The following is a 21,449-nucleotide window of genomic DNA, read 5'->3' on the forward strand; positions in this document are numbered from 1 at the left end:
CACCAAACTCCACACCCGAAAAACAAACAATCCAGTGAAGAAATGGGCAGAAGATATGAACAGACACTTCTCCAAAGAGGACATCCAGATGGCCAATAGACACATGAAATGATGCTCAGCGTCCCTCCCCATCAGGGAAATACAAATCAAAACCACACTGAGATACCACCTCATGCTGGTCAGAGTGGCTAAAATGAGCAAATCAGAGGACTCTAGATGCTGGCAAGATTGTGGAGAAATGGGCACCCTCCTACACTGTTGGTGGGAATGTAAACTGGTACAGGCCCTCTGGAAAACAGTATGGAGGTTCCTCAAAAAATTAACCATAGAACTCCCCTATGACCCAGAAGTAGCACTGCTAGGAATTTACCCAAGGGATACAGGAGTGCTGATGCATAGGGGCACATGTACCCCAATGTTCATAGCAGCACTCTCAACAATAGCAAAATCATGGAAAGAGCCTAAGTGTTCATCAACGGACGAATGGATCAAGAAGATGTGGTTCATCTATACAATGGAATACTACATGGCAATGAGAAAGAATGAAACCTGGCCATGTGTAGCAACATGGATGGGACTTGAGGGTGTTATGCTGAGCAAAATAAGTCAGGCAGAGAAGGACACATACCATATGTTTGCACGTATAGGAGGATTAGGAGGAACTTAACAGAGGACCATGGGGGAGAACAAGTGGGGAAATAGGTGGGGGAGAGGGAGGGAGGTAAACCATGAGAGACTCTTGAATGCCGAGAACAAACTGAGGGCTGATGGGGGGAGGGGAAGGGGAGTGATGGGCATGGAGGAGGGCACTTGTGGGGATGAGCACTGGGTGTTATATGGATACCAACTTGACAATAAATTATTTAAAAAAAAACAAAAAATAAAACAAATTGGAGAAAATTAAAAAGGAACCAGAGAAAACCTTCAGTGAATAATCCAAAAAAGAAATTTTTAAAAAGTGCATTCACAATACCGCCAAAAAGAATAAAATACTTAGGAATATATTTAACCAAAGAGGTAAAATATCTGTCCACTGAAAACTGTTTTTAAAAACTGCTAAAAGAGGGAGGATTCAACGCGGCAGAGAAGCAGGGGAACCTAAAATTCCCTCGTCCCTCAAACAGAGCAGTATTGAGGCCAGAAGACTTGGAATTCCAGAAATTCAGGCTACAGAGTGACAGAAACATCTCCAGGTGCCCACGGGGACAACGTGGTGGGCCACAGGTGCGTGACTGCACATCGGGAGCGGTAAAATGGGTCGTGTAGGAACAGAGGGGTGGGATCTCCTTCTGTGGAGACAAAAGGAAGAGAAAGAGGGCTGTGGAAGTGTAGGATCATATTTGGACAAGAAAAAAATCATGGACAGGAAAACAGCAAAAATGGAACCAGTTTCTCTATGCGGGGCTCTCTCTGCCCTACTCGCGCACCTGCGGAGGACGGAAGCCAGCCCCAGGCTCGGTAGCTGGCTCCCAGGTGCAGTCGGAGAGAGCAATCCTCTCCCTTGAATGCTATGAGAAGAAGGAAAATAGCCACTCAGAGGACAAAAGACCCTGCAGGCCCCCCACCACCCAGAGGCCCCATGTGACAGTACTCTAGAGTGACAGTACACCAGAATCGGGTGTGTGGAGTGGGATCCTTTAAGACATTGGGGTTTGAATCCCAGCTGAGTGTCATGGAGGTGCAGTAGACAGTGGAGCGGGATATGGTGGCCCGCTAACCCTCGAGGCCCTGTGAGGACAGCTTGAACAGAGTGGTTTGGGACACCCTGTCCAGGAAGGAGAGACTGGGATGTTGCCATTGTCCCCCCATCACCAACAAGGTGAGGTCTCAGGGGATGGACAGCGGGCCCTCAGTGGAGGTGGGACCTGACTATACCGAACCACGCCCATCTGTGCCTGGTAACTGCGTATCTACCAGAGCAAGACTGACACTGATGGAACCAGACAGTCTCTCCTTCAGACCAGCGCAGGCACCAGTTCCAAGGCACTGGCAGATACTGGTCCAATAGTTTTGCATTCTCTGATTTGACTCTTGGTCAACTCTTACTCTGTGTGTGTGTGTGTGTGTGTGTGTGTGTGTGTGTGTGTGTGAGAGAGAGAGAGAGAGAGAGAGAGAGAGAGAGAGAGAGAGAGAGAGAGAGTTCCTTTCCTTTCTTCCTCTTATTTCTTCCCTGCTCTAGTCTGGTTATTCTGGTTGTTGGTTTGTTTAAGCAGACATTTCTAATCCATTCTTTTTACACCTCTTCTGTATTTTCTCTCTGGACTAAACTGTATAGTTTCTCTGATTCTCTGCCTCGTCCATTTTTTTTCTTTTCCTTTTCCCCGTCCCTGTCATTCCTCTCTTTGTATGGGATAAGGCCTCTTCTACCACTCTCCTCCTTTTCTCAAACTTTTTCCAGGGATACTTCAATCAACAAATCAAAATACACCTGGTGGAAGATCCAAACCACCACTACAAGTAGGGAGATAAAATAACCAGAGTCTCAACAACAGACAGCATGAAGCACACTCCAAATACACCTCCTGGAAGGCCAGGCCCTGGACAGCATAGGACCTCTTTTTAATATAGTAGTGCTCACAGTGCAGGATTCATAACAAGCTATTAAAACACATAAGGGACAGAAAACTAGCCAATATGATGAAATGGAAGAATTCTCCTCAAAAGAGATTCCAGGAAGAAATGATAGCTAGAGAATTGCTCAAAACAGATATAAGCAATATAACTGAGAAAGAATTTAGAATAATAGTCATAAGATTAATAGCTGGGCTTCAAAAAAGCATAGAAGACAATGAGAATCTATTGCTGCAGAGATCAAGGAACTAAGAAACAGTCACGATGAATTAAGAAAGGCTGTTAATAAGGTGCAAAATAAACTAGATGCAGTGATAGAAAGGATGGAGGAGGCAGAGGGGAGATTAAGTGAAATAGAAGATGAAATTATGGAAAATGATGAAGCCAAGAAAAAGAGAGATAAGAGAATACTACATCATGAGAGGAGAATTAAAGAAGTGATTCAATGAAATGTAATAATATAATAATATTCATATCATCAGAGTTCCAGAAGAAGAAGAAGAGACAGTGGCAGAAGGTTTAGTTGAACTTCCCTAATGTGGGGAAGGAAATGGACATCCAAATCTAGGAGGCACAGAGAACTCCCTTAAGATTTAACAAGAATAGATTTTTTTTCTATGGTATGGTGAAATGGTAAAATACAAATATAGAGAATTCTGAAAGCAGCCAAGGACAAATGGGTCTTAACCTACAAAGATAGACACATAAGGGTAATAGCAGACCTATCCACTGAAATTTGGCAGGACAGAAGGGAGCGGCAGGAAATATTCAATGTGCTGAATAGGAAAAATATGTAACCAAGCATTCTTTTCCAGCAAGGGTGCCATTCAGAATAGAAGGAGAGATAAAGGCTTTCCCAGACAAAACAAAACTGAAGGAGTTGATGCCCACCAAACCAGCCCTGAAAGAGATCCTAAAGGGGACTCTGTGAGTGGAATGCTGCAAAGACATCACCATAAGCATAAAACCTACAGATAACACAGATAATACAATGACACTAAATCCATATCTTTCAATAACAACTCTGATGTAAATGGACTAAATGCTCCAATCAAAAGATATAGGGTATCAGCATGGATAAAAAAGAGAAGATCCATCTATATGTTATATATGAGATCCATTTTAAACCTGAGGACACTTTCAGATTGAAAGTGAGGGTATGGAGAACTACCTATCATGCTACTGGAAGTCAAAAGAAAGTTAGAGTAGCCATACTTATATCAGATAAACTAGATTAAAACTAAAGGCTGTAACAAAAGATGAAGAAGGGCATTATATCATAATTATGGGGTCTATCCATCAAGAAGAGCTAACAATTATAAATGTTTATGCTCCAAACTTTAAAGCACCCAAATATATAAATCAATTAATCACAGATATAATCAATCTTATTGACTGGAATACTGTAATTGCAGGGGACTTTAATACTCCACTTATGGCAATGGACAGATAATCTAGGCAAAAAATCAATAAAGAAACAACGGCCTTGAATGGTACACTGTACCAGATGGACTTGACAGATATATTCAGAACTTTTCATCCAAAAGCAGCAAATACACATTCTTCTTGAGTGCACATGGAACATTTTCCAAGAAAGATCACATGCTGGGTCACAAAACAGCCCTCAATAAATACAAATGGATTGTGATCATACCATGCATATTTTCTGATCACAATGCTATGAAACTTGAAATCAACCACAAGAAAAAAACTGGAAAGTCTCCAAATGCATGGAGGTTAAAGACCATCCTACTAAAGAATGAATGGGTCAACCAGGAAATTAAAGAAGAAATTTAAAAATATATGGAAGCAAATCAAAATGAAAACACAAGAGTCCAAACCTTTTAGGATGCAGCAAAGGCAGTCCTACGAGGCAAATACACTGCAATACAGGCCTATCTCAAGAAACAAGAAAAATCACTTAGGAGATTTTTAGCTTCTAGCTCCTTTAGGTGCTTAAAGCAGAACAGCAAAGAAACCCCAAGGCCAGTAGAAGAAGAGACATAATAAAGATTAGAGCAGGAATAAACAATACAGAATTTAAAAAACAGAACAGATAAGTGAATCTAAGACATGGTTTCTGAAAAAATAAACAAAATTGATAACCCCCAAACCAAACTTCTCAAAAAGAAAAGAGAGAGGACCCAAGTAGACAAAAACACAAATGCAAAAGGAGAGATCACAACCAACACGACAGAAATGAAAACAATTATAAGAGAATGCTATTTAAAACTATATGCCAACAAACTGGACAACCTGGAAGAAATGGACAAATTCCTAGACACCTACACACTACCAAAACTCAAATGGGAAGAAATAGAAAATTTGAACAGACCCATAACCAGTGAAGAAATTGAATCAGTTATCAAAAATCTCCCAACAAATAAGAGTCCTGGGTCAGATGGCTTCCCAGGGGAAATTTACCAGACATTTAAAGCAGAGTTAATACCTATCCTCCTCAAGCTGTTCCAAAAAAAAAAAAAAAATTGAAATGGAAGAAAAGTTCCTGGACTCATTCTGTGATGCCATCATTACCTTGATTTCCAAACCAGACAAAGACTCCACTAAAAAGGAGAATTAAAGGCCAATATCACTGGTGACATGGATGCAAAAATTCTTGACAAGATACTAGCAAATTGAATTCAACAATATATCAAAAGAATTATTCACCACGATCAAGTGGGATTCATTCCTGGGCTGCAGGGCTGGTTCAATATTTGCAAATCCATCAATTTGATACATCACATTAATAGAAGAAAAGATAAAAACCATATGATCTTGTCAATAGATGCAGAAAAGCATTTGACAAAATACAGCATCCTTTCTTGATAAAAACCGTCAAGAAAGTCAGGATAGAAGGAACAAACTTAAACATCATAAAAACCGTATATGAAAAGCCCACAGCTAATATCATCTTCAGTGGGGAAAAACTGAGAGCTTTCCCCCTGAGATCAGGAACACGACAGGGATGTCTACTCTCACCACTGTTGTTTAACATAGTGCTGGAAGTCCTAGCCTCAGCAGACAATAAAATGAAATAAAAGGCATACAAACTGGCAAAGAAAAAGTCAAACTGTCACTTTTCACAGATGACAGGATACTGTACATGGAAAACCTGAAAGACACCACCAAAGAGTTGCTAGAACTGATACATGAATCTAGCAAAGTCACAGGATATAAAAATCAATGTACAGAAATAATTTGCATTTCTATACACCAATAATGAAGCAACAGAAAGAGAAATCAAGAAATTGATCCCATTTACAATTGCACCAAGAACCATAAAATACCTAAGAATAAACCTAACCAAAGATGTGAAAGATCTGCATGCTGAAAATTATAGAAAACTTATGAAGGAAATTGAAGACGACACAAAGAAATGGAAAAACATTCCATGCTTATGTACTGGAAGAAAAATATTGTTAAAATGTCAATACTACCCAAAGCAATCTACACATTCAATGCAATCCCAATCAAAATTCCACTGGCATTCTTCTCAAAGTTAGAACAAACAATCCTAAAATCTATATGGAACTACAAAAGACCCTGAATGGCCAAAGTTATGTTGAAAAAGAAAATCAAAGTGGGAGGTATCACAATCCTGGACTTTAGCCTCTACTACAAGGCCGTAATCATCAAGACAGTATGGTACTGGCACAAGGACATATAGACCAATGGAATAGAATAGAGAACACGGAATTGGACCCACAAATGTATGGCCAACTAATCTTTGACAAAGGAGGAAAAAGTATCCAATGGAAAAAAATACAGTCTCTTTAGTAAATGGTAATAGGAGAACTGGACAGCAACATGAGGAAGACTGAAACTGGGCCACTTTCTTACACTATACACAAAAATAAACTTAGGATGGATGAAAGACCTAAGTGTGAGACAGAAAACCATCAAAACCCTAGAGGAGAAAACAGGCAACAACCTCTTTGACCTCCGCTGCAGCAATTTCTTGCTTGACACATCTTCAAAGTCAAGGGAATTTAGAAGCAAAATTAAAAGGGGCCTCATCAAGATAAAAAGTTTCTGCACTGCAAAGGAAACAATCAAAACTAAAAGGCAATTGATGGAATGGAAGAAGATATTTGCAAATGACATATCAGATAAAGGGTTAGTATCCAAAATCCATAAGAATTTACCAAACTCCACACCCAAAAAACAAATAATCCAGTGAAGAAATGGGCAGAAGACATGACTAGACACTTTCCCAAATAAGACACCCAGATGGCCAACAAATAAATGAAAAGATGCTCAACATCTTCAGGGAAATACAAATCAAAATCACACTGAACTATCATCTCACACAGGTCAGAATAACTAAAATGAACAACTCTGTAAACAACAGATGTTGGCAAGGATGTGGAGAAACGAGAATCCTCTCGCACTGTTGGTGGGAATGAAAACTGGTGCAGCCACTCTGGAAAACAGTCTAGAGGTTTCTCAAAAAATTAAAAATAGAACTACCCTACAACCCAGCAATAGCACTACTAGGAATTTATCTAAAGGATACAGGAGTGCTGATTCATAGGGGAACACATACCCCAATGTTTATAGCTCCGCTTTCAACAATAGCCAAATTATGGAAAGACCCTAAATGTCCATCAACTGATGAACGGATTAAGAAGATGTGGTTTATATGTACAATGGAATACTACTTGGCAATGAGAAAGAATGAAATCATGCCATTTGCAGCACTGTGGGTGGAACTAGAAAGTATTATGGTAAGTGAAATGAGTCAGTCAGAGAAAGAGAGATATATGTTTTCACTTATATGTGGAACTGGAGAAACTTAACAGAAGACCATGGGGGAAGGGAAGGGAAAAAATAGTTACAAACAGAGAGGGAGGGAGGCAAACTACAAGAGACTCTTAAATACAGAGAACAAACTGAAGGTTTATGGGGAGGGCCACGAGAGGGAAAATGGGTGATGGGCATTGAGGAGGGCACTTGTTGGGTTGAACACTGGGTGTTGTATGTAAGGGATGAACCATGGGAATCTACCCCCAAAACCAAAAGCACACTGTACACACGGTATGTTAGCCAATTTGACAATAAATTATATTTTTTAAAAGATGATAATATTATCCAAAGTACAGATTCAGTGCAATCTCTGTCAAGATCCCAACGGCACTTTTTTTTACATCTTAAAATTCATATGGTCTCAAGAGACCCTGGAAATTCAAAACAATTTTGAAAAAGAAGAATAAAGTTGGAAGACTCACATACCTCCTGATTTCAAAACTTCTTATAAAGCTACAGTAATCAAAACAGTGTGGTACTAGCATAAAAACAACACTATAGACCAATGGAATACGATGGAGAACACAGAAGTAAATGGGTTTACATATAGCTAACTGATTTCAGACAAGGATGCCATGACCATTCAAGGGCAAAAGGACAGCTTTTTCAACAAATGGCATTAGGAAAACTGGATATTACATGCCAAAGAATGAAGTTGGACACTTATCTCACACCATATATGAAAATGATCTCAAAATGGATCAAAGACCTAAAGGTATGAACTACAACTATAAAACTCTGAAGGAAACAGGGGAAAACTTTCATGACATTGGGTCTAGTAATGATTTCTTGGATATGACACCAAAGATAGAAGCAACAACAACAAAATAGATAAATTGGTCTTCATGAAATTTTAAAACTTTTGTGCATCAAATGACACTGACTAATCAAGAGTAAAAGCGGCAAACCACAGAATGGGAGAAAATATTTTCAAATCATATATCTGATAAGAGATTAATATCCAGGATATGTAAAGAACTCCTAAAACTAAACAATAACAAACAACCAGATATTTAAAAAGCCTAAGGACTTAAACCAAAGATGATATATACAAATTGCCAATATGCACATGAAAAGACATTCATCATCACTACTTATTAGAGAAATGCAAATCAAAACAATAATGAGATACCACCTTACACCTACTAGGGTTGCTATTATAAAAAATAAAATAAAAGGAGTTGGTGAGAATTTGGGGAAATTAGAAACCTTGTACAGGGCTGGTGGGAATGTAAAATTGTGCACCCACTATGAAAAACAGTATGGCAGTTCGTCAAAAATTAAAAATAGAATTATTGTATTATCCAACAATTCTCACTTCTGGGTATATATGCAAAAGAATTTAAAGCAGGGACATTAATAGATATTTGTGTGCCCATGTTTATGGCAGTATTATTCACAATAACCAAGAGGTGGAAAACTCAAATGTCCATTGACTGATAAATAAATAAAAACATGGTATACCCATATAATGGAATATTTTTCAGTCTTAAAAAGGAAGGAAATTCTGACACATATTACAACATGGGTGGTCCTTGAAGGGATGAACCTTGAAGTCACTCTGCTAAGCAAACTAAGCCAGTCATAACAGGACAAATACTGCATGATTCCACTCAAATCAAATACTTAGAGTAATTATATCACAGAAAGAAGAAAAGTAGAATGGTGGTTGCCAGGGACTTGAGGGAGGGGAGAAATGAGGAGTTATAGTTTAATGTGTACAGAGTTTCTGGGGTTTATTTTCAGCTCTCAGGGTATAATTGACAAATAAAAGCTATATATATTTAAAGTGTACAAATGTTTTGATATAACTATATATTGTGAAATAAACACCACAAACTAACCACATATTGCCATTTTATTTTTTGTTTCTATTTTGTGATGAGAACATGTAAGATTTATACTCTTAGCAAATTTAAAGTACACAATATTGGTAATTAAATTATACTGCTGCGTATTAGATTTCCAGAAATGATTCATCTTGTAGAACTGAAACATTACACTCTTTGATCAATATCTCCTCATTTCTACCTCACCCCAGCAACCACAAATCTATTCTCTGCTTCCAGGAGTTTGACTATTTTAGATCCTACATATAAGTGAGATCACAGAATATTTGTCTATGTTTGCCTTATTTCACTTAGCATAATGTCCTCCAATTTCATCCATGATGTTGCAGATGGCAGGATTTCCTTCTTTTTAAAGGCTGCTTAATATTCCACACCAGAAACCAGCTAAACTATTCCTACCCCCTGGGCAAATAGGAAAAAACCCACACTGAAACAAGGAGAGGCTGAGTCACAATCTCGCCATAAACCTCACCCCTGGAATGGCAACATACAACCAGAAGGAAACTTACAACTTCTGGCTTCTCTCTGAGGAGCAAAGAGTTTGGACCCTGCCCTGACTTTTAAGACTTCTATCTGAAAGGTGAGTCCCCAAAACATCTAACTGTGAAAGCCAATGGGGCTTGTATCTACCAAATCCACAAGACTACAGAAAACTCAGAGACCATTCTTAAGGACTTAGGTGCCCTCACCAAGGCTAATAATACCCAGGGCCCAGTGCAGAGGCAGAAGACTAAAACACACTCAGTCTTTTCATGAAAGAAGTCTCTCTGCTTATCCTGATAGCTGCAGCTGGAGGGCCAGGTTTCACATTTAACATACATCTAGGGGCCAGCAGCAGTACTCTCAAGAGACTACAGTGGCTGGTGGATGCCATCTTTATGCTTCCTTCTGCCTTGCTCCAGGGTACCAGTATTTCTCAGAAGGGAGCCTGAGCACATGTCTGCTGTCCTGATTTTTATAGCTGCTACCCAGGGCTGGCTCTGGTGGCCAATGGGGCTTAAATTCATGGATTTCACAGGACTATAACAGAGAAACAATTCTTAACTGGCTATCCCCCCCAAGGCATATCACAGAGTTGTCAAACAGAAATACCCATTCTTTCCACGAAGGAGACCTATTTGCTTATCTTAAAAGCCAAAGCCTGAGAGGCAGGCTTCTAATTTAGCCTATATCTAGAGGTGAGCTGCAAACCTCTCCAGAGACCAGGAAGGTTCATGGGCACTATATTCATGCTCTCCCTCTGCCCTGACCCAGGTTGCGGTTTTCTCCAAGAAAAGTGTTTGTGCACACATCTGGTAACCTGGCTTTTGTGGCTTCCACGTGGAGAACATATCCCTTGACAGCCCAGCTCTTGTAACTAGAAGGTTAGTATTCACAGGTTCAATGAAATGGTAGCAAACAAAGAAATAGTATATAACTGGCTATACTCTTAGGGCTCAGTGCACAGGAGAAGACAGAAATATCCATTTTCCAGTTTTCCCTTGAAAGACATATATTTGCATACTTTAGAAGCTGCTGAGGTTCTGACTTATTAGTCTCCATCTAGGTGCTGAGATCCCTTCCTGTTTGGGACACTGATAGGTCTTGGCACACCCTCAACTAGCAAAGCCACTAAAAAACTCCAGGCCTGCTTAGACAATTATAAAGGTTTTAGAGACAACCAAGAGATAAGGCAGGGTTGGATAATAAGGTTCATCTCCTATACCAGACCACTGTTTCAAGAATCAAAGACAGTTGTTTTCCTAAGGCATAGAAACAAACACAGAGAGTCAAGGAAAATGAAGAAACAGAGGAATATGTTCCAAATGAAAGAACAAGATAAAATCTCAGAAAAAGAACTTAATGAAAAGATAACTAATTTACCTAATGAGTAGTTTAAAATACTTGTAATAAAATGCTCATCAATGGCAGGAAAACAATGCATAAAGTAAGAATTTCAACAAAGGGATAGAGAATATAAGAAAATACCAAACAGAAATTACAGACCTGAATAATACAATAAATGAGTTGCATTGTATTATTCAATACAATGGAAAAGTTCAATAGAGGGGTTCAATAGCATACTAGATAGAGCTAAAAAAGGACAAGCAAACCTGAAGATAGGGCAGTGGAATTTATCCAATCAGAAGAGTATAAATAATGAAAAATGGTGAAGACTGATTAAGGGACTTATTAGACATCAAGTGGCCCAATATGCACTTTACAGGGGTTCCAGAAAGAGAAAAAAGAAAGAGGTAGAAAATTTATTTGGAGAAATAATGGTTGAAAACTTCCCTAATCTGGGGAATGAAGCAGATATCCAGATCCAGGAAGTCGACAGAATTCCATAAGATGAATCCAAAGAGATCCACCCCAAGACACATTATAATTATCAAAAGCTAAAGACAAGGAGAAAAATTTTAAAACAGCAAGAGGAAAACAACTTGTTACATACAAGAGAACCCCCACAAGACTATAAGATTTTTCAGCAGAAACTGCAGGCCAGAGGAAAGTGGAACAATACATTCAAAGTGCTAAAAGTAAAAAAGTGTCACCAAGAATATTCTACCCAGCAAAGAATGGCTGCCCAGCAAAGTTGGCCTTTACAATTGAGAGGGAATTAAAGAGTTTTCTAGACAATCAACACCTGAAAGAGGTAGCACCACTAGATTACTGGCCTTACAGGAAATGTTAAAGAGACTTCTTTAAGCTGATATGAAAGGGTGTTAATTAATAACAGGAAAATATATGAAAGTACTGCAGTAACATGGGAGTACAGATATCTCTTCATGGTACTGATTTCATTTTCTTTGGATATATATTGAATAGTCAGATTGCTGGACTATAGAAGTTCTATTTTTTATTTTTTTGAGGTACCTCTCTATGGTTTTCCATAGTGGCTGTAACAATTTACATTGCCATCAACAGTGTACAAGACTTCGCTTTTCTTGCCATACTCACTAACATATGTTATCTTCTGTCTTCTTGATAATAGTCATTCTAACAGGTGTGAGGTGATTCCTCTTCACGTTTTTGACTGAATTTCCCTGTTTTTGTGTACCTACTGGCCATCTGCATGTCTTTTTTTGAGAAATGTCTATTCAGGTCCCACTCCCATGTTTTACTAGGGTATGTATGTTTGTATATATGTAGGTATGTATGCATTTGCTATTGGGTTGTAGGAGTTCCTTATATATTTTGGATATGAATCCTTTATTAGATATATGGTTGCAAATATTTCCTCCCATTCTGTAAGTTGCCTTTTCACTCTGCTGATTGTTTCCTTTGCCAACCAGAAACTTTGTCTGAAGCAATCCCACTTGTCTATTTTTGCTTTTGTTGCCTGCAGTTCACTGTCATGTTCAAAAAATCATACCTCAGATCAATGTCGCGAAGGTTTTTCCCTATGTTTTCTCCTAGTAGCTTTATGTTTTGAGGTCTTACATTTAAGTATCCATTCAGAATTTGTTTTGAGAAATGAAAAAATTCTGGAGAGGGATGGAAGTGATGATTGCACAGCAGTGTGAATGTACTTAATGCCACTGAGCTGTACACTTAAAAGCATTTACACTGATAAATTTTGCCACAATGCTTTCAAAAGGACAATGAGAAAAGAATTTAAGATCGGTGTTAAAGTTTTGTTAGACTAATGCTGTCTGTCATGCCTGGTGATATTTCTTTTACTGTTACCTTGAAGATTTAATTGAATGTTTATAAATAGCTATATTAAATTATTTATTATAGTTCTATTTATCTTGACTCATCCACTAGACTGACTTTTATCTGAGGGAAGTGGCAACATCCCATTCTTAGTGTCAGTCAAGAGAATAAAGCTCTAGAGCTGATGCCTAGTTTTGACTTGAAAATACTCCATTTTTATCTCATTGAATTGCTTCTTCCACTTGGTAGATACCAGGCATTTCTTCCTTTTTGGGGATCCTCCAGATTGATAGGTCCCAAACACTTGTGTGGTTCTGATTTTCACTCAAGGTCTAGGGTCATTGGGTGGGCATGGAATTATTCCCATCATCCCACTGGGCAGTCAGTCATCAACAAGCCATTAGGAAGTATCTTACCACCGCACACTAGATCACAGAATGTGCATGTAAGATGATCTTTCTCCAAACTCATGCCCTAACCTATGCCACTTCTCATTCTCTGACTCAGGATAGCATTACTTTTGCACTCATCCCCGAGCCTCTGTCAGCCTGAGTGATCGCAGAGGGGTCCAAAGAACATGCCATTAACCTCCTGGGTTCCTAAGAGGCTGCCTTTATTCCCATGCTGACGTGCACAACAAAGCCATTCCTTTAGCAGGAAGCACTGTGAAGGGGTAGGACAAGAAACCCTGTACCGTCAGAGAACAACTAACTCCAGCTTCAAGACCACAGCGGTTTTCCCTTGACCATCCCCTAGAGATGCATTCTTTACGGAAAGCACTAGACCAGCGTGGTTCTCCTGAGAGCCTCAATGGCCCTTCTGCTCTCCTTTCTTGACCACTTCCCACCATCACTAGCCTTAGGAACAGAGATGAAAAGGAAGAGGAAGACAATAGGTGGCTAATTCTTCTGTGACGGCAGCTCAGAAGAAAACGTGCTGGATGTGGTAGAAAATATTAAAAAAGAGGATTCTTGGGGGGATTCAAAGGTGGAGGTCTTTACAGATTCTGTTTCAGATTGAGAGATCTTTACAGAAGAAATTGTTGGTTTATTCGCCATTAGGGAAGGCAATGCAGTTTCAAGGGGAGCCTCTCTGGTAGCATTCCAGGTGGGTTCAAATATCTTCTTAGGTGCTGGTTGTCTAACATCTTTACTAGGCATCAGTGGTTTGATGGTTTCCTTGACTTGCTCTGGTTCACTGGATTCCTTCTTGGGGACTACTAAAAAATGGTGAGAGCCTGGGTGTTTCTTTGTGATCTTGGTTAAAGCTGGGAAGAGGGCTGATACAGTCCAAGGATTTTCAGTAACACGGAAGGAAGTCTTTGTGGGTAAATTCATAGAGTCTTGACTCCCATGTTCATTCTGTTGGAGGCGTACACTCTGAGGATCTGTGGGATAGAAACAACAAAAACACAGATTCCTCAAATGTCACTTCTCTAATCTTTGCTGGTCATGTCATAAAACTTTAGCATCTTTAAAATGTTAGTCCATCACGTACCATCTCAGATTCTTTCTCCCCTTAGTTTTCCCTTCCTCAAACTTTGTGCAGATTTTCTTATGGACTTCCAATTCAGCATGGCACTGGAGTTTAAGAGTCTACTTATGAGATTTTATGTCACCATGAAGCCCTCAGAAGGTAGGAAGTCACATCTGCTTAAAGTTCATGCATTTCACAACCATCACTTCCAAATCAATTTGAACAGACAAATGAATACATCTTCAGTTAGGATGGGGAATTTTTAGAAGCAGAGACTTTGTTTTGCTTGCCTCTATATATGCAGTGCTCAGCAGTGTCTGTCAAACAGTAAGTGCTCAAAAAATAATTTTAATCTAACTGATAGAAAAATAAACAATGAAGACTACTTTTAGTAATGAAGCTAGGAAATTGAATCTTACCAAAGACAAATTAAAAACTGGATAACAATTAACTCAAGAAAACACCTTAAAATCATCTAATATTTTACAAGACAGTGGGGAACTGTGGGGCCAAATTCTAGAAGATAGTGAGAATCCAAAGAAAAAAGTCCAGATCTCAGTTGTTTTTGCCCTGAGAATGTCAATCTTGAAGAAATGGCTGCACACATGAGCTTCATTTTCTGTCAGCATTCCAGAAGGAAGGGGATTCTAACTGCACTTTAATTGAATTTGTAGGTCAATTCCATGACAACTAATATCTGTGAATATTAGGTTTTTAAATTCATAAATGTGGCATATTCGTCCGTTTATTTGTGTCTTCTCTCAGTAAACTTTGGTAGCTTTCAGTGACTGACCATATCTTCTTTGTGAGAGCCTGCAGTGTTTTCCTTAAATTTATTCCTACTTTGTTTTTTGGGTATTGTAAATGATGTTATTTAAATTTTTCTTAAGTTTCTAATTATTTATTGCTAATATATAGATATACAATTGATTTTTCTGTATGTTGACCTTGTATCCTGAGACACTGTTTAACTCACTTATTAGTTTCAGTGGGTTCATTTGTTGATTTCTTAAGATTTTTTGTTTATAATTTTAATTCCAGTGTAGTTAACAGTGTTAACAGAATTCAGCAATTCCATATATTACTCAATGTTCATCAAGATAAATGTAGTCGTAATCCTCTTCACCTATTTCACCCATCCTCCCACCCTCCACCCGTCTGGTAACCATCTGCTTGTTTCCTATAGTAAGGGTCTATTTTTTATTTGTCTCTTCCCTCTCCCCTTTGTTCACTTTGCTTCTTAAATTCCACACGAGTCAAACCATATGATATTTTTCTCTGACTTACTTCACTTAGCATTATACTCTCTAGATCCATCTGTGTTGTTACAAATGGCCAGATTTCATTTTTATGGCTGAATAATACTCTATTGTGTGTGTGTGTATATATATATATATATATATATATATATAAACCACATTCTTGTCCATTTATCTATTGATGGACACCTGGGTTGCTTCTATAACTTGGCTATTGTAAATAATGCTGCGATAAACATAGGGGTGAATGTATCCCTTCAAATTAGTGTTTCTGTGTTCCTTGGGTATATACCCAGTGTGTCAATTACTGGATCATAGGGTAGTTCTATTTTTACTTTTTTGAGGAGCCTCCATACTGTCTTCCACAGTAGCTATACCAGTTTGCATTCTCACCAACAGTGCGTGAGGGTTCCCCTTTCTCCACATCCTTGCCAACATTTGCTGTTTCTTGTGTCTTGATTTTAGCTTTTCTGATAAGGTGTGAGGTGATATCTCATTGTGGTTTTGATTTGCATTTCCCTCATGATGAATGATGTTGAGCATCTTTTCATGTGTCTATTTGCCATCTGGATGTCTTCTTTGGAGAAATGTTTGTTCATGTCTTCTGCCAATTCTTAAATTGGATTATTTATTTTTGGGGGTGTTGAGCTGTATAAGTTCTTTATATGCTTTGGATACTAACCCTCTACCCAATATGTTATTTGCAAATATCTTCTCCCATTCAGCAGGTTATCTTTAGGTTTTGTTCATTGTTTACTTTGCAGTACAGATGGTTTTTACTTTTCCTTTTGTTTCCTTTACTTCAGGGGACATATCTAGAAAGATGTTGCTATGACTGATGTCAGAGAAATTACTGCCTGTACTCTTGTAGGATTTTTATGGTTTCAGGTCTCACATTTAGGTCCTTAATCCATTCTGAGTTCATTTTTGTGTACGGTATAAGAAAGTGGCCCCGTTTCATTCTTTTGCCTTTTCCTGTCCAGTTTTCCCAGCATCATTTGTTGAAGAGACTATCTTTTTCTCACTGCATATTCTTTCCTCCTTTGTCAAAGATTAACTGATCATACAGTTGTGGGTTTATTTCTGGATTTTCTCTTCTGTTATGCTGATGTGCTTTTTTTTTTTTTTTTTTTTTNTGGTGCCAGCACCATACTATTTTGATTACTATAGCTTTGAAATATAATTTGAAGTCTGGAATTGTGAGGCCTCCAGCTTTGCTTTCCGAGATTGCTTTGGCTATTTGCAGTGTTTTGTGGTTGCATACAAATTCTAGAATTGCTTATTCTAGTTCTGTGAAAAATGTCATTGGTATTTTGATAGGTATTGCATTAAATGTATAGATTGCTTTTACAGTATAGACATTTTAACACTGTCTTGCAATCCATGAGCATGGAATGTCTTTCCATTACTTTGTGTCATCTTCAATTTCTTTCATCAGTGTTACAGTCTTCAGAGTACAGGTCTTTCACCTCTTCGGTTAGGTTTATTCCTAGATATCTTATTATTTTTGATGCAGCTATAAGTGGGACTGTTTTCCTAATTTCTCTTCCTGCTGCTTCATTATTAGTGTGTAGAATGCAACATTGATTTTGTACCCTGTGCCTTTACTGAATTCGTTTATCAGTTCTAACAGTTTTTTGGTGGAGTTTTTGGGATTTCTCTATATAGTATCATGTCATCTGAAAATAGGGAAAGTGTTACTTCTTCCTTACGGATTTGGATGCCTTTTATTTCTTTTTGAAGTCTTATTGCTATGGCTAGGACTTCCAGTACAATGTTTAATAAAAGTGGTGACAGTAGACATACTTATCTTGTTCTTGACCTTGGGGGGAAAAGCACTCAGTTTTTCCCTGTTAAGGATGATGTTAGCTGTGGGTTCTCCATAAAAGCTGTGGCCATTATTATGTTGAGGTTTGTTCCCTCTAAGCCTACTTTGTTGGGGGTTTTTACATGAATGGCGGTTGTACTTTGTCACGTGCTTTTTCTGCATCTATTGAAAGGATCATATGGTTGTCATCCTTTTATTGATGTGATGCATCACACTGATTGGCTTGCAAATACTGAACTACCCTTGAACTCAGAAATAAATCCCACTTGATTGTGGTGAATGATTTTTAAAAATATATTGGTGGATTCAGTTTGTTAGTACTTTGTTGAGGTTTTTACATCTACGTTCATCAGGGGTATTGGCCTGTAGTTTGGTTTCTTTTTTTTTTTTTTTTTAGTTTTGTTGTTGTCATTTTGGTATGTGTGTGTATGTGTGTGTGTCTTTATCTGGTTTTGGTATCAGGGTAATGCTGTACTCATAGAATGAATTTGGAAACTCCTTTCTCTTAAATTTTCTGGAATCTGAGAAGATTAGGTATTAAGTCTTCTTGAAATGTTTGGTGGAAGCCATCTGGTCCTGTATGGCCGTCTGGTCCTGGACTTTTGTTTGCTGGGAGTTTTTTAAATTACTGATTCAATTTAATTGCTGGTAATTGGTCTGTTCAAATTTTCCATTTCTTCTTGCTTTGCTTGTGATGGGTTATGTGTTTCTAGGAATTTATCTATTTCTTCTAGGTTGTCCAGTTTTTTGAAGTATATTTTTTATAATATTCTCTTAAAATCTTTTATATTTCTGTGGTGTTATTTCTTTTTCATTCCTGATTTTGAAACCTCTGTTTTTTTCTTTCTTTTTAAAATGAGTCCGGGGCACCTGGGTGGCTTAGTCGGTTAAGCGTCCGACTTTCGCTTAGGTCATGATCTTGCGGTTCGTGGGTTCGAGCCCCGCGTCGGGCTCTGTGCTGACTGCCAGCTCAGAGCCTGGAGCCTGTTTCAGTCTGTGACTCCCTCTCTCTCTGATCCTCCCCTACTCGCGCTGTCTCTCTCTCTCTCTCCTAGAAAAAAATTAAAAAAAAAAAAAAAAAAGATAAAATGAGTCTGGCTAGAGGTTTGTCAATTTTGTTGATCTTTTCAAAGAAACAGCTCCTGGCTTCATTGATCTGTTTTTTCAGCTTCCATATCACTTATTTCTGCTGTAATCTTTATTATTTCCTTCCTTCTGCTGGTTCTGGGTTTTGTTTGTTGTTTGTTTACTGTTAGTTGTTTTTCTTCTAGCTCCTTTAGGTGTAAGGTTAGGTTGTCTGTTGGAGATTTTTCTTAAGGTAGTAGGCTTGTATTGCTGTAAACTTCTTAGAACCACTTTGGCTGCATCCCAAAGATTTTGGATTGTAATGTTTTCAGTTTCATTTGTCTCCATGTATTTTTAAATTTTCTCTCTTGATGTATTGCTTGATTTATTTATTAGCATGTTATTTAACCTCCATCTACTTGTATTCTTTCCAGATTTTCTTTTCTTGTGGTTGCTTTCTAGTTTCATCATGTTGTGGTCAGAAAAGATGGATGGTATAACTTCTATTTTTTTGAAATTGTTGAGAATTGTTTTGTGACTTAATGTGTGATCTATTCTGGACAATGTTCCATGTGCACTCAAAATGAATGTGTATTCTGTTTTAGGATGAATGTTATGAATATATCTATTAAATCATCTGGTACAGTGTGTCATTCAAGGCCACTGTTTCTTATTAATTTTCCATTTAGATGACTTGTCCATTGATGTAAGTGGGGTGTTAATGTCTCCTGCTATTATTGTATTATTATAGATTAGTTCCTTTATATTTGTTATTAACTGGTTTATGTATTTGGATGCTCCCATGTTGGATGCATAAATATTTGCAGTTGTTGTATTTTCTTGTTGTATTGTTCCCTTATTGATTATATAGTGTCCTTCATGGTCTCTTCTTACAGTCCTTGTTTTAAAGTTTTGACTAATATAAATATTGCTACCTTGGCTTTCCTTTCATATCGATTTGCATGATAAATGTTCTTCTATTTCCTCATTTAAAAAAATTTTCAAGTTAGTTAACATGCAATGTAGCCTTGGATTCGGGAGTAGAATTCGGTGCTTCATCTCTTACATATGATATCCAATGTTGATCCTGAAAGTGCCCTCCTTAATGCCCATCACCCTTTTAACCTACCCCCACCCCAGCAACTCCCTCCAGCAACCCTTAGTTTGCTCTCTATTTTTAAGACTCACTTATGGTTTGCCTTACTGTTTTTTCTTTCAGTCCTATTTTCCTTCCTTTCCCCTATGTTCATCTGTTGAGTTTCTCAAATTCTACATATGTCCATCTCCTAACTTTCAATCTGCAGGCGTCTTGAGGTCTGAAGTGAGTCTCTTGTAGTAAGCATATAGATGGGTCTTTCTCATTCTATCCATTCCATCAAACTACGTCTTTTGATTGGAGCATTTAGTCCATTTACATTCAAAATAATTATTGGCAGGGCTATATTTATTGCCATTTTGTTATTTGTTGTTTTTGTGGATCTTCTCTGTTTCTTCACTTGCCCTCTTCTCACCATAAGTTGGCTTTATTTATTGATATACCTGGTATCTTTTCTTTTTATTTTTTTTTTCCTATTACTTGTTTTTCATTTGTTGTTCCCATTAGAAGTGTATATAATATGTTCTGCTTAAGTTCATGGTCACTCAAGTTTGACCCATTCTTTACTTCTCTCCTATGTTTTAGGTATATGGTATAATACTTCACATCCTTTCATTTTGTGAGTCCCCTGATTTTTACAGAAATACTTATTTTTACTGCTTTTGCATTTCCTATTAACTTTTACTAATGGTCTTTCCTTTCCATTCAAAGAGTTCCCTTTAACATTTCTTGTAGGGCTAGTTTAGTGGTTGTGAACTCCTTTAACTTTTATGTCTGTGAAATTCATTATATCTCCTATTTTGAATGATAGCTTTGCTGGATAAAGTATTCTTGGCTGTAGATTTTCCCTTTCAGCACTTTGAATGTATTATACCACTCCCTTCTGACTTGCAGAGCTTCTGGTGAAAAATCCACTGATAGCTTTAAGAGGTTTCCCTTCTATGTAGCTGTTTTCTTTTCTCTTGCTTTTAAAATTCTTTATCACTGCTTTTTGCCATTTTAATTACCATGTGTCTTGTGGACCTCCTTGGGTTGATTTCTATTGGAAGACTTCTGTGCCTCCTGGATCTGAATTTGCGTTCTTCCCTAAATCAGAAAGTTTTCAGCTATTATTTCTCCAAATAAATTTTCTGCCCCCTTTTCTCTTCTTCTTTTGAGATCCCTACAATGCAAATGTTATTACGCTTGATGGAGTCACTGAGTTCCCTAAGTCTATTTTCATTTGGCATAATATTTTCCTCTTACCTGTTCAGTTTGATTACTTTCCATCACTCTATCTTCTAGGTCACTGATCTATTCTTCTGCTGCTTCTAGCCTACTATATATTTCATCTAGTTTATTTTTCTAATGTTTATTTATTTTTGACAGGGAGAGACAGAGTGTGAGCAAGTGAGGTGCAGAGAGAGACACAGAATCTGAAACAGGCTCCAAGCTGTCGGCACAGAGTCTGATGTGGGGCTCGAATCCACAAACTGTGAGATCATGACCTGAGCTGAAGTCAGATGCTTAACCGACTGAGCCACCCAGGGGACCTACAGTTTATCTTTAATTTCAATTATTGTGTTCTTTATCTCTGATTGGTTCTTTTTTATCTCTTTGTTAAGGATCTCACTAACATCCTCCACTCTTTGCTCAAATCTATTGAGTATCTTTATGATCATTACTTTAAATTCTCTATCAAGCATATTATTTAATTCTATTTCCTTTAGGACTCTTGCTGTGATTTTGTCCTACTCTTTTGTTTGAAACAGATTCCTCAGTCTCTTTATCTAACTCTGTGTCTGTTTTTCTTTTTCTTTAAAATATAATTTATTGTCAAGTTGTGTCTGTTTTCCTGTGTTAGTAAAGTCAGCTAT

The 21,449-nt window shown here is 37.9% G+C and overlaps 1 protein-coding gene across 6 annotated transcripts in view; it reads right to left on the reverse strand.

Moving 5' to 3' along the window:
• The window catches only part of GDPD4 (glycerophosphodiester phosphodiesterase domain containing 4), a 155,173-nt gene that overhangs the window by 26,591 nt on the left and 107,133 nt on the right, over positions 1-21,449 (reverse strand). For 3 of the 6 annotated variants that reach the window (XM_039228672.1, XM_039228673.1, XM_039228671.1), the window contains one exon: positions 13,621-14,256. The exons of 2 other annotated variants lie outside the window; for them this stretch is intronic. In XM_039228672.1, coding sequence (XP_039084603.1) covers positions 13,769-14,256 — 488 coding nt within the window. In that variant the 3' untranslated portion in view covers positions 13,621-13,768. Of the gene's footprint in view, positions 1-13,620; positions 14,257-21,449 lie in introns of those variants that run through there. One more of the 6 variants, XM_039228675.1, reaches the window with a different exon arrangement.

The sequence above is a fragment of the Hyaena hyaena genome, unplaced genomic scaffold (genome assembly GCF_003009895.1).
Source record: "Hyaena hyaena isolate Hyena2069 unplaced genomic scaffold, ASM300989v1 scaffold_34, whole genome shotgun sequence".
Classification (NCBI taxonomy): Eukaryota; Metazoa; Chordata; class Mammalia; order Carnivora; family Hyaenidae; genus Hyaena; species Hyaena hyaena.